This window comes from Salmo trutta, chromosome 40 (assembly GCF_901001165.1).
Source record: "Salmo trutta chromosome 40, fSalTru1.1, whole genome shotgun sequence".
In the NCBI taxonomy this organism is placed as follows: domain Eukaryota; kingdom Metazoa; phylum Chordata; class Actinopteri; order Salmoniformes; family Salmonidae; genus Salmo; species Salmo trutta.
Window position 1 is genome coordinate 3466376 of NC_042996.1, and position 26462 is coordinate 3492837.

The 26462-nt window shown below is 44.4% G+C and overlaps 1 protein-coding gene across 6 annotated transcripts in view; it reads right to left on the reverse strand.

Annotated features, from left to right (window-relative positions):
• chchd3a (coiled-coil-helix-coiled-coil-helix domain containing 3a) overlaps positions 1-26462 on the reverse strand; it is a 104101-nt gene that overhangs the window by 10873 nt on the left and 66766 nt on the right. For all 6 annotated transcript variants that reach the window (XM_029742561.1, XM_029742559.1, XM_029742558.1 and 3 more), the window contains one exon: positions 17357-17427. In XM_029742561.1, coding sequence (XP_029598421.1) covers positions 17357-17427 — 71 coding nt within the window. The remainder of the gene's footprint in view (positions 1-17356; positions 17428-26462) is intronic.

Sequence of the window (26462 nt, forward strand, 5' to 3'; positions counted from 1 at the left end):
GTGTCCAGAGCATGGATGTGCTACCAGGAGACAGGCCAGTACATCAGGAGACGTGGAGGAGGCCGTAGGAGGGCAACAACCCAGCAGCAGGACCACTACCACCGCCTTTGTGCAAGGAGGAGCAGGAGAAGCACTGCAAAATGACATCCAGCAAGCCATGTGTCTGCTCAAACGGTCAGAAACAGACTCCATGAGGGTGGTATGAGGGCCCGACGTCCACAGGTGGGGGTTGTGTTTACAGCCCAACACCGTGCAGGAAGTTTGGCATTTGCCAGAGAACACCAAGATTGGCAAATTCGCCACTGGCGCCCTGTGCTCTTCACAGATGAAAGCAGGTTCACACTGAGCACATGTGACAGACGTGACAGAGTCTGGAGACGCCGTGGAGAACGTTCTGCTGCCTGCAACATCCTCCAGCATGACCGGTTTGGCGGTGGGTCAGTCATGGTGTGGGGTGGCATTTCTTTGGGGGGGCCGCACAGCCCTCCATGTGCTCGCCAGAGGTAGCCTGACTGCCATTAGGTACCGAGATGAGATCCTCAGACCCCTTGTGAGACCATATGCTGGTGCGGTTGGCCCTGGGTTCCTCCTAATGCAAGACAATGCTAGACCTCATGTGGCTGGAGTGTGTCAGCAGTTCCTGCAAGAGGAAGGCATTGATGCTATGGACTGGCCCGCCCGTTCCCCAGACCTGAATCCAATTGAGCACATCTGGGACATCATGTCTCGCTCCATCCACCAACGCCACGTTGCACCACAGACTGTCCAGGAGTTGGCGGATGCTTTAGTCCAGGTCTGGGAGGAGATCCCTCAGGAGACCATCTGCCACCTCATCAGGAGCATGCCCAGGCGTTGTAGGGAGGTCATACAGGCACGTGGAGGCCACACACACTACTGAGCCTCATTTTGACTTGTTTTAAGGACATTATGTCAAAGTTGGATCAGCCTGTAGTGTGGTTTTCCACTTTAATTTTGAGTGTGACTCCAAATCCAGACCTCCATGGGTTGATAAATTGGATTTCCATTGATTATTTTTGTGTGATTTTGTTGTCAGCACATTCAACTATGTAAAGAAAAAAGTATTTCATAAGATTATTTCTTTCATTCAGATCTAGGATGTGTTATTTTAGTGTTCCCTTTATTTTTTGAGCAGTATATTTACATGTAGTCAGAAACAGCAGTGATTCATCCTGTTCCCATGAAACCTGAACACTGGGGCATCCGTAAACATCCCCCCCCCCTCTCTCCCACCCCTCTATCGGTTTCTCGACCCCACAGGAATCAAAAGCACAAAAACGTTTCAATGCTGTGACCTTTGAGGAGGAAACAGTTGGTTGTGGTCTAAGATCAGACTTGTAGCTAATATGTTCTGATGTAATGGGTCAGAAATCTGAGGGGGACCATGGTTCATATTTGTTTTACAATGCTCTTTGTTCAGGGTTGGGAAGAGACCGAAAGGCTCCTCTGACCTGTCAGTCATATAGATTTGTCTGATCTCTCCCTCTCTCGGTTTCTCTCCTTCTCGGTTTCTCTCTCCCTTTCCGTTTTTCTCTCTTTGTCTCGCAGTTTCTATCCCTCTTTCTCCCTGTCTAACACAGACAACCAGATGATTCAGTCGCAGGTCAAATCCATCCGCTGTCAATCAAAAATCCCCTCTCACTGCATGGCCATCCCACCACCCTCCGAGGCGCCTGGGATATTTAATAAAACTTCAGAGAGGGAGAGATTGAAACAAATGGAGACGTGTAGCTGAGCGAGGTGAGAGAGGGAGGTGTGTGTGTACTGTACCTACGGAGTGGGGGGACAATACATCTCTCTGCTTATATAGGAGGCCATCAGTAAAGGTCTCCATGCCAACACAGCTCTATTCATACGAGATAAGTCTCTCTCTCTCTCTCTCTCTCTCTCTCTCGATCCATAGATAGAGCAGGAGAGAGGTGACGCTTAGGGTTTGTTTCATATAGCTACAGTATGGTTTATACACCACAGCCACATAAATCAAGCTGGAGAGGGGAGACATATGACAGACGGCAGGGAGCCGCATTGAGATGAGATGCTTTATCAGAGACGGGGAGAAAGAGAGAGAGGGGTGGGCAAGAGAGAGGCTGAAGAATATGAACATGTAAAAAGCGAAAGCACACAGAAGAGGGTGGCCGGAGAGGAGGGGGCAGGGGAGAGAGATACACAAAATAAAGCCAGTAGAAGATAAAGCATGGGAAAGAGGGTGAAGGAGGAGGGAGATAAAAAAGGATAATGAAGCACGTAGGTTTGAGGGATGAACAGAAAGTCGAAGGAAAAGAGAAAACAAAAAAGAGGAGGAAGAGAAGAGATTCTATTCTAAGCGACTAGTTGGTTAGCTATGCTGTGTTACTTCTAGAAACAGACTAACTAGATATGTCCCTCTATAGGGCGTAGAAACATAAACAGTCAGCTCAAAGAAAACCATCCTTTCGTCTCTCCTTCCCCTACACCAGTCAGCTCATTGAAAAAGCATAGCTATTCCACTGTACTATGAGTACGGTAGTCTCTCTAGCCAGACAAAAACTATCTTGACCAAATCGTACTAATGTATTGTATAAATATGCATGGACAGCAGTAATAGCAAATCATTGCTTCATTTTTCAAGAAAATAAAAGAGGCATACTGATATCTGACTTTCTCACTGTACAGTATTGTGTCACACATATAGGAGCAATACGTCTCCATCCATTTATCCAAAACCATATGTTGACCATAAACTGACACCCACAGTAGGATCTATCTTCCCTACATCCATGAGTATGGATTACAAGGCCCAGATTGAGTTCTCAAAAGGCACAAGGTCCATTTATCATCATTTACAAGCACTTGGGCTATAATAGGGTTAGGAGGTGAAGCTGGGGCCTCTTAAAAAGCCTTCATGTTCTCTCTGGTTAAGACCGGCTCTGTGACAGAGTCAGGCAAATAAATACAAATGATCCATTTAGAGAGAAAAATGACACACTTAACTCTCATCGCTTTTTACAGAAGACCTGGCTGACCCCCTATGGTGATACCCATCGGGGGGGGGGGGGGGGGGGGGGGTAGAAGAGAGATACTAAAAGTAGAGATTGAGAAAGAGTGAGACAATGAAAGGAGAGAAAAAGATAAATAAATGAGCACCAGGAGAAATAAATAAGAGAGTGAGATAATGAGAAGGAACAGAAGAAAGGAGGCCTGGGCCCCCCCACTGACACTCGTCCCAGGGGACATCTCCTGAGAGCGCTTGGAATGGAGTTTTGCTGTTTTTACCATTCACTATCACTTCTATACTATGGCTCTACCTTTGTCATCCCTTGCCAACGCACACTAACTAACTAATGTTTGGTATGACAATCAACACGACAGAGAAGGCTGCATTGTAGTTTAGTTCTCTCGACTACTCAGACCACTCATAGCACAGGAAAGGGCTTTATGTCATGTGAATTTCATTCACTTCACGCACAGAAGATTAACTGTCAGAAAATAGACTCTACGATTGTTCCTACTCTCTCGCTGCTCAGGGGATGGGTTGTTGAGGGAAAACTGAAACGTAGTCAAGATGTCCAGCCCTGTCCAAACCAGTGAAGACGAAACTGTACAGAACATCAGCAACAAAACAGAACTCTTAACCATGGCATCGAAGAACAACAAAGTACAACTATTGTATTCCTATGATACATTACTGTTAAAGTAGAACTATTGTATTCCTAAGAGAATTTACTGTTAAAACATCATTTGTAGTCCACACAGAAATCTACAGATTTTATGATGTGCCACAGTCTGCCCAACAGTCCTTTTACAATGTGTTCAAGTCAGTTATTCAGTCACTAAAAGGAGTGTGAGATCAGAGAGCAGAGAGGGAGGCTTTACAGCCAGTACTTAGGCTTTTAAATGTGGTTAAATGAGAGTGTGTGTGTGTCCGAGCAAGGACCATTTTACAGCCAGTACATAAAGGCTTTTAAGTGTGTGTGTGTGTGTGGGGGGGGGGGGGTTATTGACTGATGTCTGACTGCATTGACCACCATCTTGTACTGGGGGTCCAAGTTGCCTAGTTACGGACCTACGGTCTCCTGTAATGGCAGCGGGTTGATGTGCACTCGTCAGGCGGGTCAAGTCTTACCTCAGCGAGACTGCACACACGCTTACACACACGCTTACACACACCCCTCTGTGCCGCACAGATAACAGAGCCTTTAAATACAGACAGGTCAGCTTTCTCTCCCCATCACACATATCTGTGTTGTTAGGGGTGGCTGGAAGAAGATTCAATAGACTCTCAGGTTTGTTCTGTTCCCATTTCCTCATTTAATGACTATCAAAATGCAGAGTTGTGTTAGGCTTAATCACCCAGGCCAAAACTCTGCTCTAGGACTGTTTGGCTGTTGAATATGTATGTGGGGATAGAGGGACGGAGGGAGGGATGAGTGTGTCTCTTTCTCCAGCAGGGATGGGAGGAGTAGATGGAGAGGTGAAAGTCGACCTGTTGACCTGACTGCAAGGAGCTGAACATTATAAACAGTATACACATAGCTTAAAATGAAACCCGTTTTACACACACACACCTGTCATTCAGCTGTAACCAGCACAGTGCAACATTGTGCCCAGACACTAAGAGCCAGTGTGTTGGTAAAGGTTTCACGTACTGGACCAGACCGGACGACAGTCCATCTGGACCGGACGACAGTCCATCTGGACCGGACCGGACGACAGTCCATCTGGACCGGACGACAGTCCATCTGGACCGGACCGGACGACAGTCCATCTGGACCGGACCGTGTGACAGTCCATCTGGACCGGACCGGACGACAGTCCATCTGGACCGGACCGGACGACAGTCCATCTGGACCGGACGACAGTCCATCTGGACCGGACCGGACGACAGTCCATCTGGACCGGACCGTGTGACAGTCCATCTGGACCGGACCGGACGACAGTCCATCTGGACCGGACCGGACGACAGTCCATCTGGACCGGACGACAGTCCATCTGGACCGGACCGGACGACAGTCCATCTGGACCGGACCGTGTGACAGTCCATCTGGACCGGACCGGACGACAGTCCATCTGGACCGGACGACAGTCCATCTGGACCGGACGACAGTCCATCTGGTCTGGACCGGACGACAGTCCATCTGGACCGGACCGGACGACAGTCCATCTGGACCGGACCGTGTGACAGTCCATCTGGACCGGACCGTGTGACAGTCCATCTGGACCGGACCGGACGACAGTCCATCTGGACCGGACCGGACGACAGTCCATCTGGACCGGACCGGACGACAGTCCATCTGGACCGGACCGGACGACAGTCCATCTGGACCGGACCGTGTGACAGTCCATCTGGACCGGACCGTGTGACAGTCCATCTGGACCGGACCGTGTGATAGTCCATCTAGACTGTGTTGGATAAGTGGTTAGAGGGACGGCACACAGAGCAGTTAGGAGAAAAGACAGTCCTCTAGGGCCTTGATAACTACAGGTAGAGAAGACACAGTCCTCTAGGGTATTGATAATTACAGGTAGAGAAGACACAGTCCTCTAGGGTACTGATAACTACAGGTAGAGAAGACACAGTCCTCTAGGGTACTGATAACTACAGGTAGAGAAGACACAGTCCTCTAGGGTACTGATAACTACAGGTAGAGAAGACACAGTCCTCTAGGGTACTGATAACTACAGGTAGAGAAGACACAGTCCTCTAGGGTACTGATAACTACAGGTAGAGAAGACACAGTCCTCTAGGGTACTGATAACTACAGGTAGAGAAGACACAGTCCTCTAGGGTACTGATAACTACAGGTAGAGAAGACACAGTCCTCTAGGGTACTGATAACTACAGGTAGAGAAGACACAGTCCTCTAGGGTACTGATAACTACAGGTAGAGAAGACACAGTCCTCTAGGGTACTGATAACTACAGGTAGAGAAGACACAGTCCTCTAGGGTACTGATAACTACAGGTAGAGAAGACACAGTCCTCTAGGGTATTGATAATTACAGGTTGAATGTCAACAAGGAAAGCTCGTCAGAATTAATTCAAATACATACTCAGCATTATTGTTGTCTCTTCTCAACCTCTAACGGCTGTCTCAACCTCTGAATGCTCCGCTATGAAAAGCCAACTGACATTTACTCCTGAGGTGCTGACCTGTTGTACCCTCTACAACCACTGTGATTATTATTTGACCCTGCTGGTAATCTATGAACGTTTGAACATCTTGAAGAAAAATCTGGATTTAATGGCCATGTACTCTTATAATCTCCACCCCGCACAGCCAGAAGAGGACTGGCCACCCCTCATAGCCTGGTTCCTCTCTAGGTTTCTTCCTAGGTTTTGGCCTTTCTAGGGAGTTTTTCCTAGCCACTGTGCTTCTACATCTGCATTGCTTGCTGTTTGGGGTTTTAGGCAGGGTTTCTGTATAGCACTTTGTGACATCTTCTGATGTAAAAAAGGGATTTATAAATACATTTGATTCGGTTTTTGATTCGTATGATACTTGTGTGTGTGTGTGATTCATTATGTGTTTACCACAGGCAAGGGCTATTAACATGAATTGTGATGATGTGTGTCAGGACCTCAGGGCAGATTCATAGAAGCTGGGGAGAGGATGATGAAAACTGAGAAAGTATTAGTGGGAGCCAGGTGTGTGTGCGCAAAATGAGGTCACTCTTAGGTAGCGGCGTTCCGGTTGGGAGAGCTCCATCATGCTCTGCCAGGAATACAGCTGGAACTGCAGGAAACAGCTGCACTACCCCTGGACACACACACACACACACCTCTCTACAGGCATGTGTGCATAAACCACACAAACAAAAATTTTTACCCCTGCAGTGTCACTGGACTTACTACTACTACTACTACTACTACTACCACCAACACTACTACCACGAATACTACTATTACCACAACAAATACTGCTATTACCACTACTACTACCAACACTACTACCACGAATACTACTATTACCACTACAAATACTGCTATTACCACTACTACTACTACTAGCCTACTATTACTTCTACTACCAATACTACTATTACCACTACGAATACTACTATTACCACTAATACCAGCCTACTACTACTTCTACTACCACTACTAGCCTACTACTACTATTAGCCTACTATTACTTAGTCTACTACCACTACTACTTCTGGCCAATTACTACCCTACTATTACTTATACAACCCTACTACCACTACGAATACTACAATTACCACTATTACTAGCCTACTACTACTTCTACTACTATTACTTAGTCTACTACCACTACTACTTCTGGCCAATTACTACCCTACTATTACTTATACAACCCTACTACCACTACGAATACTACTATTACCACTACATATCTACTACTACTACAAGCCTACTATTACTTCTACTACCACAAATACTACTATTACCACTACTACTACAAGCCAACTACTAGCCTACCATTACTACTTCTTCTACTAGCACTACTTCTTCTACTAGCACTACTACTTCTACTTCGAGCCAACTACTACTACTACCCTACTACCACAAATACTACTATTACCACCACGAATACTACTAGCCTACTACTACTACTAGCCTACTAGTACTACTTCTTCTAGTCTACTATTACTTCTACCACAAATACTACTAGTACCACTACTAATATTACTAATAGCCAACTACTACTACTTCTACTAGCCTACTAGTACTACTTCTTCTACTAGCCTACTAGTACTACTTCTTCTACTAGCCTACTAGCCTACCAATACTACTTCTTCTACTAGCCTACTATTCCGACTTATACTAGTCTACTATATTACTACTACTTCTACTAGCCTACTATATTACTACTACTTTTACTAGCCTAATATATTACTACTACTTTTACTAGCCTAATATATTACTACTTCTACTAGCCTACTAGTACTACTTCTACTAGCACTACTTATTCTACTAGCCTACTACTACTTCTAGCCAACTACTACTACTGCTACTACTACTACTACCCTACTACCACAAATACTACATTTACCACCACGAATACTACTAGCCTACTACTACTACTAGCCTAGTATTACTACTTCTTCTACTAGCCTACTACTACTTCTAGTCTACTATTACTTCTACCACAAATACTACTATTACCACTACGAATACTACTACCAGCCTACTACTACTACTACTAGCCTACTATTACTACTTCTTAAATGTACCTACTAGTACTACTTCTTCTACTAGCCTACTATTACTACTTATTCTACTAGTCTACTATTACTGCTACTACTACTAGCCAACTATTAATGCTACTACTACTAGCCTACTATTACTACTACTAGCCTACTACTACTACTAGCCTACTATTACTACTAGCCTACTATTACTACTACTAGCCTACTATTACGGATACTTCATCTAGCCTAATATTACTACTAGCCTACTACTACCCTACTATTACGGATACTTCTACTAGTCTACTATTCCTATACCTACTACTACTAGCCTACTATTATTGCTATGAGTCTACTAATACTGCTACCAGCCTACTAGTACTGGTACTACTACTAGCTTACTATTACTGCTACTACTAACCTACTATTACTGGTACTAATACTAGCCTACTATTACTAATGTTTCTACTACTACTACTACTACTTCTACTACTACCCTAGTATTACTAATGTTTCTACAACTATTGTTACTGTTTCTACTACTACCCTAGTATTATTACTGTTTCTACTACTACCACCGTTTCTACTACTAATACTACTACCACCACCGTTTCTACTACTACTACTACTACTACTACTACTACTACTACTACTACTACTACCACCACTTCTACTACTACTACTAGCCTACTATTACTAATGTTTCTACTACTACTACTAGCCTACTATTACTAATGTTTCAACTACTACTACTAGGCTACTGTTAACAATGTTTCTACTACTACTACCACCACCACCGTTTCTTCTACTACTACTACTACTACTACTACTACTACCACCGCTTCTACTACTACTACTACTACTACTACCACCGCTTCTACTACTAATGTTTCTACTACTACTACTAGCCTACCATTACTAATGTTTCAACTACTACTACTAGCCTACTGTTAACAATGTTTCTATTACTACTAGCCTACGGTTACTAATATTTCTACTACTACCACCATTTCTACTACTACTACCACCGTTTCTACTACTACTACTGTTTTTTCTACTACCCTACTATTACTAATGTTTCTACTACTACTACTACCCTACTATTACTAATGTTTCTACTACTACTAGCAACAAATGTTTCTATTACTACTAGCCTACGGTTACTAATGTTTCTACTACTACCACCACCACCGTTTCTACTACTACTACTACTACTACCACCGTTTCTACTACTACTATTAGCCTACTAGATCCAAGATGGCATAGCAGTCAGACGTCCTTTGTCCTCGTCTTGTCGTGTCCCGTGTATGTATGTATGTATGTATGTATGTATGTATGTATGTATATATGTATATATATATATATATATATATATATATATATATATATATATACATACATATTTTCTTCGCATATCTACTAGCTATACATTTGTTTCTTCTTCTAAAAACTCAACTTCAAAACAGTCTCCTGCAACCCGCCTCACCAATTTAAAAAAAAAGTATTATTTGCCTCAAATCTGAAATCCACAAGAGAAGCTAGCCAGAAGTTAGCTAGAAGTTAGCCAGCTCACTAGCTAACGTTAGAATTTAGCTAACCACGGTTGGCAGTCATCAGCTATCCCTTAGCTCGAAAAGCTAATCGCCAGTTTTGTACAACTCGACTCAGACCAGAACATACCGGACCTATTTTCTCTCCATATCCCTGGATTACTACCGCAAGCTCTGGACATTTACACCTGGATCTTGCAGCTAGCTAGCTGCTATCCGAGTGACTATTGGCTAACGTCGGTCCCGGAGCTAATATCAATTGTTCCGGAGCTAGCCAGCTGAAGAGTTCCATCAGCCACTCCTGGGCTACAATCACCTATCCGGACCCGTTTTACTGCCGATGCAGAGCCCTATCGGGCCTTCACGACTGGACTACCGACGTTATCTGCCCGAGGGAGTTATCCAACTGGCCCCTCCATCGCGACGTAACCTGAACGCCCATCTGCGGCCAGCTAATCGTTAGCTGTCTTATCGGCTGCTATCTGATTAGGTCTAACGGCCAATTTTCTTGGGCCACTATAACTATAACACCAATTGGATTGGTCCCCTCTACCACACGGAACCCCACTAATCTATCGACGGAAACGCACGAGGTGGCTAATGACAGACCATCTTCTGCCAACTTGCTACCCATGGCCCGGCTAGCTGTCTGAATCGCCGTGACCGCAACCGACCTCACTACTCACTGGACCCCTTTGATCACTTGGCTAAGCATGCCTCTCCTTAATGTCAATATGCCTTGTCCATTGCTGTTCTGGTTAGTGTTTATTGGCTTATTTCACTGTAGAGCCTCTAGCCCTGCTCATTATACCTTATCCAACCTCTCAGTTCCACCACCCACACATGCGATATCATCACCTGGTTTCAATTATGTTTCTAGAGACAATATCTCTCTCATCATCACTCAATGCCTAGGTTTACCTCCACTGTATTCACATCCTACCATACCTTTGTCTGTACAGTATACCTTGAAGCTATTTTATCGCCCCCAGAAACCTGCTCCTTTTACTCTCTGTTCCGGATGCCCTTGACGACCAATTCTCATAGCTTTTAGCCGTACCCTTATCCTACTCCTCCTCTGTTCCTCTGGCGATGTGGAGGTGAATCCAGGCCCTGCAGTGCCTAGCTCCACTCCTATTCCCCAGGCGCTCTCTTTTGATGACTTCTGTAACCGTAATAGCCTTGGTTTCATGCATGTTAACCTAAATTTGTTTTATTCACTGCTTTAGAACACTCTGCCAACCCGGATGTCCTAGCCGTGTCTGAATCCTGGCTTAGGAAGACCACCAAAACCTCTGAAATCTCCATCCCTAACTACAACATTTTCAGACAAGATAGAACGGCCAAAGTGGGCGGTGTTGCAATCTACTGCAGAGATAGCCTGCAGAGTTCTATCCTACTATCCAGGTCTGTACCCAAACAATTTGAACTTCTTCTTTTAAAAATCCACCTCTCTAAAAACAAGTCTCTCACAGTTGCCGCCTGCTATAGACCACCCTCTGCCCCCAGCTGTGCTCTGGACACCATATGTGAACTGATTGCCCCCCATCTATCTTCAGAGCTCGTCCTGCAAGGTGACCTAAACTGGGACATGCTTAACACCCCAGCCATCCTACAATCTAAGCTTGATGCCCTCAATCTCACACAAATTATCAATGAACCTACCAGGTACCACCCCAAAGCCGTAAACACGGGCACCCTCATAGATATCATCCTAACCAACTTGCCCTCTAAATACACCTCTGCTGTTTTCAACCAAGATGTCAGCGATCACTGCCTCATTGCTTGCATTCGTAATGGGTCAGCGGTCAAACGACCAACCCTCATCACTGTCAAACGCTCCCTGAAACACTTCAGCGAGCAGGCCTTTCTAATCGACCTGGCCCGGGTATGCTGGAAGGATATTGACCTCATTCCGTCAGTAGAGGATGCCTGGTTATTTTTTTTAAATGCCTTCCTCACCGTCTTAAATAAGCATGCCCCATTCAAGAAATGTAGAACCAGGAACAGATATAGCCCTTGGTTCTCTCCAGAGCTGACTGCCCTTAACCAACACAAAAACATCCTGTGGCATTCTGCATTAGCATCGAAAAGCCCCCGTGATATGCAACTTTTCAGGGAAGTTAGAAACCAACATACACAGGCAGTTAGAAAAGCCAAGGCTAGCTTTTTCAAGCAGAAATTTGCTTCCTACAACACAAACTCAAAAAAGTTCTGGGACACTGTAAAGTCCTTGGAGAATAAGAGCACCTCCTCCCAGCTGCCCACTGCCCTGAGGATAGGGAACTCTGTCACCACCGATAAATCCACTATGATTGAGAATTTCAATAAGCATTTTTCTACGGCTGGCCATGCTTTCCACCTGGCCACCCCTACCCCGGTCAACAGCACTGCACCCCCTACAGCAACTCGCCCAAGCCTTCCCCATTTCTCCTTGTCCCAAATCCAGTCAGCTGATGTTCTGAAAGAGCTGCAAAGTCTGGATCCCTACAAATCAGCCGGTCTAGACAATCTGGACCCTTTCTTTCTAAAATGATCTGTCGAAATTGTTGCAACCCCTATTACTATCCTGTTCAACCTCTCTTTCGTGTCGTCTGAGATTCCCAAAGATTGTAAAGCAGCTGCAGTCATCCCCCTCTTCAAAGGGGGGGACACTCTTGACCCAAACTGCTACAGACCTATATCTATCCTACCCTACCTCTCTAAAGTCTTCGAAAGCCAAGTCAACAAACAGATTACCGACCATTTCGAATCCCACCGCACCTTCTCCGCTATGCAATCTGATTTCAGAGCTGGTCATGGGTGCACCTCAGCCACGCTCAAGGTCCTAAACGATATCTTAACCGCCATCCATAAGAAACAATACTGTGCTGCCGTATTCATTGACCTGGCCAAGGCTTTCGACTCTGTCAATCGCCACATCCTCATCGGCAGACTAAACAGCCTTGGTTTCTCAAATGATTGCCTCGCCTGGTTCACCAACTGCTTCTCTGATAGAGTTCAGTGTGTCAAATCGGAGGGCCTGTTGTCCGGGCCTCTGGCAGTCTCTATGGGGGTGCCACAGGGTTCAATTCTTGGGGCGATTCTTTTCTCTGTATACATCAATGATGTCGCTCTTGCTGCTGGTGAGTCTCTGATCCACCTCTACTCAGACGACACCATTCTGTATACTTCTGGCCCTTCTTTGGACACTGTGTTAACCTGTTGAGGACAGACGTTCCTGCGGAACCCCTAGCCATTGGCATCGCACGGCGCAAAATACAAAACCAACTAAAATACCACAATTACATTTTCTCAAACCATCAACTATTTTACACCATTTTAAAGATAAGACTCTCGTTAATCTAACCACATTGTCCGCTTTCAAAAAGGCTTTACAGCGAAAGCAAAACATTAGATTATGTTAGGAGAGTACATAGACAAATAATCACACAGCCATTTTCCAAGCAAGCATATGTGTCACATAAACCCAAACCACAGCTAAATGCAGCACTAACCTTTGATGATCTTCATCAGATGACACTCCTAGGACATTATGTTATACAATACATGCATGTTTTGTTCAATCAAGTTCATATTTATATCAGAAAAACAGCTTTTTACATTAGCATGTGATGTTCAGAACTAGCATACCCACCGAAAACTTCCGGTGAATTTACTAAATTACTCACGATAAACGTTTACAAAAAACATAACAATTATTTTAAGAATTATAGATACAGAACTCCTTTATGCAATCGCTATGTCCAATTTTAAAATAGCTTTTCGGCGAAAGCACATTTTGCAATATTCTGAGTACATAGCTCGGCCATCACGGCTAGTTATTTTGACATCCGCCAACTTCGGGGTCACCTAAACTCAGAATTACTATTAGAAAAATTGGATTACCTTTGCTGTTCTTCGTCAGAATGCACTCCCAGGACTTCTATTTCAACAACAAATGTTGTTTTGGTTCCAAATAATCCATAGTTATATCCAAATACCTCCGTTTTGTTCGTGCATTCATTTCACTATTCGAAGGGTAACGCGCGAGCGCATTTCGTGACAAAAAAATTCAAAATATTCCATTACCGTACTTAGAAGCATGTCAAATGCTGTTTAAATACATTTTTATGCTATTTTTCTCGTAAAATAGCGATAATATTCCAAACGGGCAACGTATTCATTCAAAGAGAGAAAGAAAAACATGGCAAGTTCTCGTGATCGCCCATCTCCAGTCTCACTGTCCTCAGGCTGACCACTTACAAACTCTGCTCCTATACTTTGCCCAGACAGCAGACACCCCATTCCACTTTCTGGCGGCTTTAGAGAGCCAATGGAAGCCTTAGAAAGTGTCACGTTACAGGACAGATGCTGTAATTTCGATAGAGATGTAACAGAAGGACAACAAATTGTCAGACAGGGCATTTCCTGCATGGAACCTCCTCAGGTTTTGGCCTGCCATATGAGTTCTGTTATACTCACAGACACCATTCAAACAGTTTTAGAAACTTTAGAGTGTTTTCTTTCCAAATCTACTAATTATATGCATATTCTAGCTCCTGGGCAGGAGTAGTAACCAGATTAAATCGGGTACGTTTTTTACCCGGCCGTGAAAATACTGCCCCCTATCCCAAAGAAGTTAACTACCCTCCAGACGAGCTTTAATGCCATACAACTCTCCTTCCGTGGCCTCCAACTGCTCTTAAATACAAGTAAAACTAAATGCATGCTCTTCAACCGATTGCTGCCTGCACCTGCCCGCCCGTCCAGCATCACTACTCTGGACAGTTTTGACTTAGAATATGTGGACAACTACAAATACCTAGGTGTCTGGTTAGACTGTAAACTCTCCTTCCAGACTCACATCAAAACATCTCCAATCCAAAATTAAATCTAGAATTGGCTTCCTATTTCGCAACAAAGCATCTTTCACTCATGCTGCCAAACATACCCTCGTAAAACTGACCATCCTACCTAACCTCGACTTCGTTGATATCATTTACAAAATAGTCTCCAATACCCTACTCAATAAACTGGATGCAGTCTATCACAGTGCCATCCGTTTTGTCACCAAAGCCCCATATACAACCCACCACTGCGACCTGTACGCTCTCGTTGGCTGGCCCTCGCTTCATACTCGTCGCCAATCCCACTGGCTCCAGGTCATCTACAAAACCCTGCTAGGTAAAGTTCCCCCTTATCTCAGCTCGCTGGTCACCATAGCGGCATGCCCTTCAGCAGGTACATCTCTCTGGTCACCCCCAAAGCCAATTCCTCCTTCGGCCGCCTCTCCTTCCAGTTCTCTGCTGCCAATGACTGGAACGAACTACAAAAATCTCTAAAACTGGAAGCACCCATCTCCCTTTTTGGTTCAAATACCCCAAAAGTGACATCCAAGCCTTCAGGCACTATCATGTACATCTCCAGTGATAACTGTGACAGTCTTGATTACATCATGTCAATTAATTTGATACCAATAGAGGCCAAACGCTTTCATGCAGGAGGCAACAGTGCTAGGCTATCAGTACAGTATCTATAGGGAAATACATTACTACAGTATTAGCAGGATATCAAACTACTGTTGACCAGAGCCTCAAATGTTATCAAACATTCTATTAATAAAGTCTGTGGGACCAGCGGGGAAATTAAGACGTTGGGCAGAAAGACATTTCTAACTTCATAAGCCCGATTATCATATCAAACCCATGTTAATTCAATCAATTATGTATATTCCTACTCTTTCCCATTTATCTCCAGGGCAGTTTCAACTTTCAGGAAATCAAAAGGCTCTGAGACTAAACATCTGAACGCCAGATACCATCTTATCTCTCTCGTTCATTCACCCTCTCTGTCGTATCGCAATAACGTCCATAGGGACAACTCAGAGACCTCCGTACGCTGCGCTGCACAATACTAAACAATGTCTTTTCACACTAATACAGATCATGTACACACACACACACGCACGCACGCACACACACACACACACGCGTGCGCGATGGCACCAAACACACCCAATGAAACCTGATTAGTGTCTACTAGCAGTAACCCTGTCCTCTCTCTCCCTGTCCTCCTGTAACACCAGACCCTCCCGCCATTTCATTAAACCACACACGCACTCACATCCTCCCTCCCCAGCCCCTCTAATCCAATCACAGCCCTGGTAATGCACCTCCCGTAATCCAATCAACCAATCAGGGCGCTTGCCACCGAGACTCCACCATCACGTGACCGCGCTAGACATGTGTTAGCAGTTAGCGCGCTTTGTCGCTCTAATGATATTCCAGCAATGCATTTCCTTAATGCGATTTGGGAAGCCTCAACCCCAGCTCTACCCTTAGCTAAAGCTAACCCCAGCGGATGGCTAATCAGTTTCTAGCATTTTGCAGGGAGACAATGATCCTGGCGTTAGCGCCGGCTAATGACAGGCTAACACGATTAGCGCCCCCTTCCCAGACAGAGCCATGGACTCTGGGCCCCGTTCGCCCCACCTCCTGTGGACTCCTCATCCACTTTGTTACATTACTATGGAGCCTAATGGTCCCTTATTAGGAGTTATGGAACAGCGATGGACTGGAAATGAGATGTTCTTTAGTTACATGTACGTGATGGTTAATAGGGCCTCTGTAAATCTCACGGACAACCTAACATACAGGGGGGCAAATTGCTAATAGCATTGATGGACAAAGTTGTCTGACACATACAAAGGCATGCTTGTTGAAATATTTTAAAGGATTAGATGCTAGCAAAAAGCATAAGCTGACGCACACCCAAAATATGTTGTGGAGGTGCTGACTAACAGAGTAAACTATAAAAAGAAAGTCGCACACTAATTATACCCCCAAACATTTAATGGGTATAGCAACCAACGTTTCAGGACGCAGCGCCTTCCTCAGGGTGCTGAAAGCACCTTTGTTGTTGGAATGACTAAGCTGGTTATAGTCTGATAAAGTAGGTGCTCACATAGACACACACCATGGCCGTCACTGCAGCCATTACACATCAGTGTACACCAGAGAGGGCTCCATTTGACCTGTAACTATCAGTGAGCCACATCATCAACATGAGCTAATAGGGTAGGCTAATCTGGAGCTGATTGAAAGACATGGGTTAGTTAGAATGTGGCTAACGGCAGTACTCTCAGTGGACTGATGAAGCTTTTAATGGTCACTAACAACACTGAAGGGTCGTGTACGGAGAAGAAAAAAAACAGGGAGGGACAACTTGAACTTATCCAATTGGAACGGCTTATTGTAGTTTTCTGATGCAAAACATTCCGTTAAGTTATGCTCTAATGAACAGGACCCGAATATCCAAACCGTACACTAGGTTGACCAACATCCTCTGGACACATCACAAATACAATTCTTAGAATTCTGTGGTGTTCTGTGGACCCCTTTGGAAGTTGGTTAGATGTGCTTGCAGTGTGGCCTACTTTTAAACTGACAGAGTAACCTTGGAAGAAAAGCGATACACTGTTAAAACTTTCATAGCCAACATCAGGTATTGAGCTCTTCATTGCCAACATTGGCCTTGAGGAGGAAGCATTTGAGATGAAAGCCTGTTCATTCTGCAGTGAATGGAGATATTGTCGATGGGGGGGTGTCTACATTCCTTTATTCAGGATAACTTGATACACTTCTGGTAATTAAACACAACGACGTGATTTTAACTTACTTGAACTTTGCGTTGATTCCGTCGGCAGCCTTGTGGTAGTTCTCTGTGGTCATCTTGTAGAACTGAGCACTCTGGAGGGAGGGAGAGACAGAGATATAAAGAGAAAATGTGAGGAAGAGAGAGATGGGAAGAGAGAGAATGAGAGACAGACAAATAAATGCCAAGTCAGAATCAGATTGGGCCACTTACATAAAACTGTTTATTCCCATCGTCCCTGGGCCTTTCAGGTGGCCTTTATTTGGCAAAAGGAAACACTCCAGCTGAGACAAGCCTTTTCCCCCTCACACACGCTTCCCAAATGGCACCCTACTCCACAGATTGTGCCCCTGATACACGCTGGTGAAATTTAGCACCCTATATAGGAAATAGGGTGGTATTTGTGACACACATCTGATAGGCATGTACCCTCCACTACTACACTAGCCCATTAAAACTTGATGGATGGGGATATTGAGGGGAGGAACACCATTAAGTAGTTGTGCAGGGGTTTATTTTTTTTAATCTGGCTGTATTTGAGGGAGTAAGCTGTGTGATCGTTCAGTTTGACGTGTGTGTTCGAGTGTGTCTGTACAGTACCAGTCAAAAGTTTCTTTATTTTTACTATTTTCTACATTGTAAAAAGTGTTAAACAAATTCAAATATTTTTTATTTGAGATTCTTCAAAGTAGCCACCCTTTGCCTTGACAGCTTTGCACACTCCTGGCATTCTCACAAGCAGCTTCATGAGGAAGTCACCTAGAATGCATTTCAATTAAACAGGTATGCCTTGTTTATTTGTGGAATTTCTATATTAATGCGTTATAGCCAATCAGTTGTGTTGTGACAAGGTGGGGTTGGTATACAGAAGATAGCCCTATTTGGTAAAAGCCCACGTCCATATTAAGGCAAGAACAGCTCAAATAATCAAAGAGAAATGTCCATCATTACTTTAAGACATGAAGGTCAGTCAATATGGAACATTTTAAGAACTTTGAAAGTTTCTTCAAGTGTAGTCGCAAAAACCATCAAGCGCTATGATGAAACTGGCTCTCATGAGGACCGCCACAGGAAAGGAAGACCCAGAGTTACCTCTGCTGTAGAAGTTCATTAGTTACCAGCCTCAGAAACTGCAGCCCAGATAATTTCTTCAGAGTTCAAGCAACAGACATCTCAACATCAACTGTTCAGAGGAGACCTATATGGTTGAATTTCGGCAAAGAAACCATTACTAAAGGAAACCAATAAGAAGAAGAGACATGATTGGGCCAAGAAACACAAGCAATGGATATTAGACTGGTGGAAACCGCTGTGTCTTTGTGAGACGCAGAGTAGGTGAACGGATGATCTCTGCATGTGGGGTTCCCACCATGAAGCATGGAGATGGTGTGGGGGTGCTTTGCTGGTGACACTGTCAGTGATTTATTTAGAATTTAAGGCACACTTAACCAGCATGGCTACCACAGCATTCTTCAGCCATACGCCATCCCATCTGGTTTGCGCTTAGTGGGACTATCATTTATTTTTCAACAGAACAATGACCCAAACCACACCTCCAGGCTGTGTAAGGGCTATTTTCCCAAGAAGGAGAGGGATGGACTGCTGCATCAGATCACCCAACCTCAACCCAATTGAGCTTGTTTGGGATGAGTTGGACCGCAGAGAAGGAAAAGCAGCCAACAAGTGCTCAGCATATGTGGGAAGTCCTTCAAAACTGTTAGAAAAGCATTCCAGGTGAAGCTGGTTGAGAGAATGCCAAGAGTGCGTAAAGCTGTCATCAAGGCAAAGGGTGGCTACTTTGAAGAATCTAAAATATATTTTGATTTGTTAAACCATTTTTTTTGGTTACTACATAATTCCCAATATGTGTTATTTCACAGTTTTGATGTTTTCATTATTATTCTACAATAGTAAAAACAAAAGAAAAACCCTTGAATTAGTAGGTGAGTGCAAACTTTTGACTGGTACTGTATGTGTAAAGTGCCCTCCACTAATACTGGCAAACTTGGTAAATATGAGAAAAACGGCTGTGAAAATTAAGTCTTTTATTCAAAATATTCACAAAAATGTAATCTTTAATTAAAGTAAAATAATTACAATAAAAAATTAATTCTTATCATAAAACAAATATTTTCCAAAAATATACACTACCGTTCAAAAGTTTGGGGTCACTAAGAAATGTCCTTGTTTTCCAAGGAGAGATGACTGAAGATAAACGTTCTAGAACACTAGTGGAGCAAGAGAGAAAAACACTTTTAAAAACATACATGAAATGAGTTGCAAAATGAAAAGGAAAAATAGTCAAGAAGTTGATAAGGTTATAAATAATGATTTATAATTGAAATAATAATTGTGTCCTTCAAACTTTGCTTTCGTCAAAGAAACCTACATTTGCAGCAATTACAGCCTTGCAGACCTTTGGCATTTTAGTTGTCAATTTGTTGAGGTAATCTGAAGAGATTTCACCCCATGCTTCCTGAACCACCTCCCACAAGGTTGATAAGCACCTATGTACCATATTTTTTATTTAACAAGGCAAGTCAGTTAAGAACAAATTCTTATTTACAATGAAGGCCTAGGAACAGTGGATTAATTGCCTTGTTCAGGGGCAGAACGACAGATTTTTACCTCGTCAGCTCAGGGATTCGATCTTGCAACCTTTCGGTTACTTGCCCAACACTCTAATCACAAGGCTACCTGCCGCCCCATATGGTCAACCTGCTCCTACAACAGCTCAATAGGGTTAAGATCCGGTGACTGTGCTGGCCACCCAATTATAGACAGAATACCAGCTGACTGCTTCTTCCCTAAATAGTAATTGCATAGTTTGGAGCTGTGCTTTGGGTCATTGTCCTGTTGTAGGAGGAAATTGGCTCCAATTAAGCGCCATCCACAGGGTATGGCATGGAGTTGCAAAATGGAGTGATAGCCTTACTACTTCCAAGATCCCTTTTACCCTGTACAAATCTCCCACTTTACCACCACCAAAGCACCCCCAGACCATCACATTGCCTCCACCATGCTTGACAGATGGCGTCAAGCACTCCTCCAGCATCTTTTCACTTTTGCTGCGTGCCACAAATGTTATTCCTTGCGATCAGAACACCTCAAACTTAGATTCTCCTGTCCATAACACTTTTTTCCAATCTTCCTCTGTCCAGTGTCCGTTCTTTGCCCATCTTAATCTTTTATTTTTATTGGCCAGTCAGAGATATGTCTCTTTCTTTGCAACTCTGCCTAGAATGCCAGCATCCCGGAGTATCCTCTTCACTTTTGACGTTGAGACTGGTGTTTTGCAGGTACTATTTAATGAAGCTGCCAGTTGAGGACAGGTGAGGCGTAAGTTTCTCAAACTAGACACGTCCAACCACCTCTCCATTTACTGAGGCCCCGTCCAACCACCTCTCCATTTACTGAGGCCCCGTCCAACCACCTCTCCATTTACTGAGGCCCCGTCCAACCACCTCTCCATTTACTGACGCCCCGTCCAACCACCTCTCACCAATAATCTCTCACTTCACTAGCAAATCTTCCAATTAAAAAGTAACTGAGTTGTCAGACCGGCTAAGAGTTCTATGTGAATGGCATGACTAGAACTTAACCAGTGTGTTTGAGATTTAACCAACGTTAGTGCAGACTATCCAGTCAGGGAACCATCAGTGGCAGTTTCCTCAATGTCACTGACATTAAGACTAGGATTTAACCAGTGTATTTGTCTGTGTGTGTGTGTAACAGCGGTTGCTAGAATGTGGTGTTGGTCTCTGTGTTGAATACTAAGTGACTAATAATAATAATAATAATAATAATAATAATAATAATAATAACAACAACAACTGGATAAATCATAGCGCTGCCACTAATCAGAACCCTAATCCATCAGGAAGCACAAACGGCCAGTGATTGCAGGGCCAGCTGGTGCACACAAACAAACACACACACACACACACACACACACACACACACACACACAAAGGCAGAAAAAAAGCAGACACACGCCTACAGCCTGTGCAAGGAGACAGAGTGGGAGACAGAGTAGCAGACAGTGTAATTTGTGAGGCTGTTGTGTGTGATTAACGAGTGGGGCTCAAATTGTGATTTCCTGCTGTCCTCCTAACTGATTTAGAGGGCAGCAGAGCCCCTCAATCAGTAGGAACGATAGGACATGACCACCCTCGGGTTGATTTGGGTGTAACACTTCACCAACTCCAAAATCGACTATTTTGGGAGAAAAATACCTCTATTATGATTCAGAACCAATTGGGCCTGATTGGTGTAACAGTAAACAGAAATAAGCAGTCTATTTTAGAATAGCCTGCTTCTTGTGGTTTCTAAGCTATAAATCGGTCCTTTTTGGTCTGCAAAACAGACTTCCTGGACTGTTCAAAGACCACCCTCATCCTTTTGATTTCTATTTACATCCCTGGGAGAGCTTTACCTTGTCTGGTGGTAAATAAGGCCGGTGGGGGTGTCATAGACAAATGAAGTCATTATGGCTAATGCACTCGGGTGATACAGAGAGGATAGAGAAGAGTAAGGAACAGAACCGGTGTGTCCAATTAAAAAGCCCTCTCCACCATTTTTAATGAGCAAAACAAAAGAACTTTGTTAATGGTTATCTGTTCCCTGGCAGGGAGGCGAGGTGAAGACCCCACTGCTTTGGACGGCCCAGCGGCTTGTTACTAAAGGAATGACTAGAGGGAGCGCCACCATATAAAACCCTGAGACTGGCAAACATGGGGAAACAGGGGGATGGCGGCCTGTTGAGTCCATCCCTCTAACATCCTAGGGACAGCGGGAGGCACCGCGGAGACATGATAGACGGCTAGCTCTGCTATGGTGAATTAAGGACTCCGATGAGCTTGTAACACCGCCAGCCGTTGTAACACCGCCAGCCGTTGTAACTTTTCCTAGCCACGTGCTTCTACATATGCATTGCTTGCTGTTTGTAGTTTTGGCTGGGTTTCTGTATAAGCACTTTGTGACATCAGCTGATGTAAAAAGGGCTTTATAAATACATTTGATTGACTGATTGTTACACTGTTAGCCATTGTTACACTGTTAGCCATTGTTACACTGTTAGCCATTTCACTTCAAAGGGGATACATCAGGGACATGTGTATGGAAGTTGGCTCCTAGGATGATCTGAATGCAGAACTTTTCTCTGTCAGGTTAGGCCCTTTGCATGTGTGTGTAGGCATGCATGTGTTCGACTACAGTACTTGCATCTCACACACTCTGAGGGTCAGTGTGTGTGTGTGTGTGAGAGAGAGTGGGGACAGCTCCTGCTGTGTTGTCCTATCTGCTGACAATGCTACAGTAATTAAATGAGAGAGAAAGGAGAGAGCGAGAGACACACACACACACACACACACACACACACACACACACACACACACACACACACACACACACACACACACACACACACACACACACGTCTGGCTCCCGCTGCTACACACCGTGACTGAAGGACCTGACTGATAATGTCCCCACTACACTTCTACTGCAGAGTCCTAATAATGTCACTTCTCTCACTGTGACTTATGGCTGCCAACACCCCATCAACTGGAGCTGGCCTACTGTGTGTACTTGTTGACTTGACCGGTTAAGGGAACATCCTGCCTGGCCTACTGTGTGAACTTGTTGACTTGACCGGTTAAGGGAACGTCCTGCCTGGCCTACTGTGTGTACTTGTTGACTTGACCTGTTAAGGGAACGTCCTGGCCTACTGTGTGAACTTGTTGACTTGACCGGTTAAGGGAACATCCTGCCTGGCCTACTGTGTGTACTTGTTGACTTGACCGGTTAAGGGAACATCCTGCCTGGCCTACTGTGTGTACTTGTTGACTTGACCTGTTAAGGGAACGTCCTGGCCTACTGTGTGAACTTGTTGACTTGACCGGTTAAGGGAACATCCTGCCTGGCCTACTGTGTGTACTTGTTGACTTGACCGGTTAAGGGAACATCCTGCCTGGCCTACTGTGTGAACTTGTTGACTTGACCGGTTAAGGGAACGTCCTGGCCTACTGTGTGAACTTGTTGACTTGACCGGTTAAGGGAACGTCCTGGCCTACTGTGTGTACTTGTTGACTTGACCGGTTAAGGGAACGTCCTGGCCTACTGTGTGTACTTGTTGACTTGACCGGTTAAGGGAACGTCCTGGCCTACTGTGTGTACTTGTTGACTTGACCGGTTAAGGGAACATCCTGCCTGGCCTACTGTGTGAACTTGTTGACTTGACCGGTTAAGGGAACGTCCTGCCTGGCCTACTGTGTGAACTTGTTGACTTGACCGGTTAAGGGAACGTCCTGGCCTACTGTGTGAACTTGTTGACTTGACCGGTTAAGGGAACATCCTGCCTGGCCTACTGTGTGAACTTGTTGACTTGACCGGTTAAGGGAACGTCCTGGCCTACTGTGTGTACTTGTTGACTTGACCGGAACGTCCTGGCCTACTGTGTGTACTTGTTGACTTGACCGGTTAAGGGAACGTCCTGCCTGGCCTACTGTGTGTACTTGTTGACTTGACCGGTTAAGGGAACGTCCTGGCCTACTGTGTGTACTTGTTGACTTGACCGGTTAAGGGAACATCCTGCCTGGCCTACTGTGTGTACTTGTTGACTTGACTGGTTAAGGGAACGTCCTGCCTGGCCTACTGTGTGTACTTGTTGACTTGACTGGTTAAGGGAACGTCCTGGCCTACTGTGTGTACTTGTTGACTTGACCTGTTAAGGGAACGTCCTGCCTGGCCTACTGTGTGTACTTGTTGACTTGACCAGTTAAGGGAACGTCCTGGCCTACTGTGTGTACTTGTTGACTTGACCGGTTAAGGGAAAATCCTGCCTGGCCTACTGTGTGTACTTGTTGACTTGACCGGTTAAGGGAACGTCCTGGCCTACTGTGTGAACTTGTTGACTTGACCGGTTAAGGGAACGTCCTGGCCTACTGTGTGAACTTGTTGACTTGACCAGTTAAGGGAACGTCCTGCCTGGCCTACTGTGTGAACTTGTTGACTTGACCGGTTAAGGGAACGTCCTGCCTGGCCTACTGTGTGAACTTGTTGACTTGACCTGTTAAGGGAACGTCCTGGCCTACTGTGTGAACTTGTTGACTTGAGCTGTTAAGGGAACATCCTGCCTGGCCTACTGTGTGAACTTGACCGGTTAAGGGAACTGGGATTGATACAAACTTGTTTTGAAGTTCCTATTATGTGATGGTTTTAGACAAGTTATTCAGATCCACTGGATCAGAGCGGCTGCTATTTAACTAATATGTCATGTGTTCACATCTAAAATGGTTTAGTTAGGGGAATGGGGAGATCATACATTTGGCTTTGGAGGGTAAAAAGTATCTAGAGCTCCTGTTACTGAGAAGGACCAGCCAACGCTTCTATACTGTGACAGTATGTTTAAGACCACACCAGCGATTCCAGCAGGTAACACGTTGTTGCTCTGTTGTCGTTCGTTCCACATACATTTTAAAAGTCCTTTAAAAAATTTGGTCTAGTCTCTACACTGCCTGAGTCTCAGTATGATGCAGACTCATAGAAGGCTGGGAGTCATTGAAAAGTAAAAGACACATTGTCATGCTACGAGTACAGATACTTCTGCTCCCAGTTAGAAAAAGTATTGATCAGCCGGAGAATAGGAGCTATTACTGAGACTAAACACTCCATCTCTGTATCTCTTTCACATAGGAGTTTTACTTTACTTGAAGGACTGTGAGGCGGCAATTGTAACGGTGATTGTCCCCCCAACGCGGGGCGAGAGGAAAATCCAATTCCATCAATAGAGATGGACTAGAGCGAGCAAAAGAGATGAACATGAAGAAAAAAAAAACGTGAGAAGAGCGAGAGAGAGAGAGAGAGAGAAAGAAAAAGGAATGAGAGGCTCATTCTCAACACGGGGAACAAAACTGAAAAACAGGGAAAGAAAAAGAGAAAAAAAACGCATGAAGTGCAGATTGTTAAATATGAGATTGTTTTACAGCAGATATTGAGTGAAAATGTAATCTATATATATATTGTTTTCAGAGTAAATTTGGCCGCTGTGGCCAATGAGCACAGCCATGGTGCGCTGAGCTGTCCAGGCCCTGGTGATGGCCTGTCACTAGGAACCCTCTGATGAATGGCTGTGTTGAATTGAAAGAGACATGTAATATATATCAGACTTTTATTCTCTCTGTGTGTGTTTGGTTCGGAGGGTGTGTGTGTGTGTGTGTGTGTTTGGTTCGGAGGGTGTGTGTGTGTACACGGGAGAGAGAAAGAGAGATGCTGTGAGCAGCCAGGAGAGAAAGAGAGAGAGAAAGAGAGCAAGAGAGAGATAGAAGGGTATAGTGAGAGAGGGCTAAAGGTTATGACAGAAGAATATGAGCGAGTGGCAAAGACAGCAGGAGAGAGGGAGATGAAAGAGGTAGGAGACCAAGACAGAGAAAAGGACAGAGCTGGACAGAGGTGGGAAAAGAAGAAGAGGCTGTTAATTAGATTCTAACCAACAGCAATTCCAGCAGTTTGCCTGAGCGATTCACAGCAAGACAACATGCAATACGCCCGCCATTGAGCCACAAGTCACACACAGAATAACACAAACTCTCATAACGACACACACAAACACACAATAGACTCACCTTTGTTTTTCTGACAGTTCCAGTCTAGTGTGCCACCATTTCAATGACTTTTAAATAAAAGACCCCCCAATGAAGCTATCCAATAAAGAGGATTGATGAACCAAAACAAGCATGTATGCTGCTTGTGCAGTGCCTCTGGAAGTATTCACACCCCTTGACTTCTCCCACATTCTGTTGTGTTACAGCACGTATTTAAAATTGATTAGATTCAGATTTTTTCCACACAGTACCCCATAATGTCAAAGTAGAAATATGCTTTTTGAATTTTTTTTACAAATTAATAAAAAAAGGTGAAATGTCTTGAGTCAATAAGTATTCAACCCCTTTGTTATGGCAAGGAGCCTCAATAAGTTCAGGAGTAAAAATGTGCTTAACAAGTCACATAATAAGCTGCATGGAATCACTGTGTGTGCAAAAATAGTGTTTATCATGATTTTTGAATGACTTCCTCATCTCTGTACCTCAGTCGAGCAGTGAATTTCAAACACCGATTCAACCACAAACAC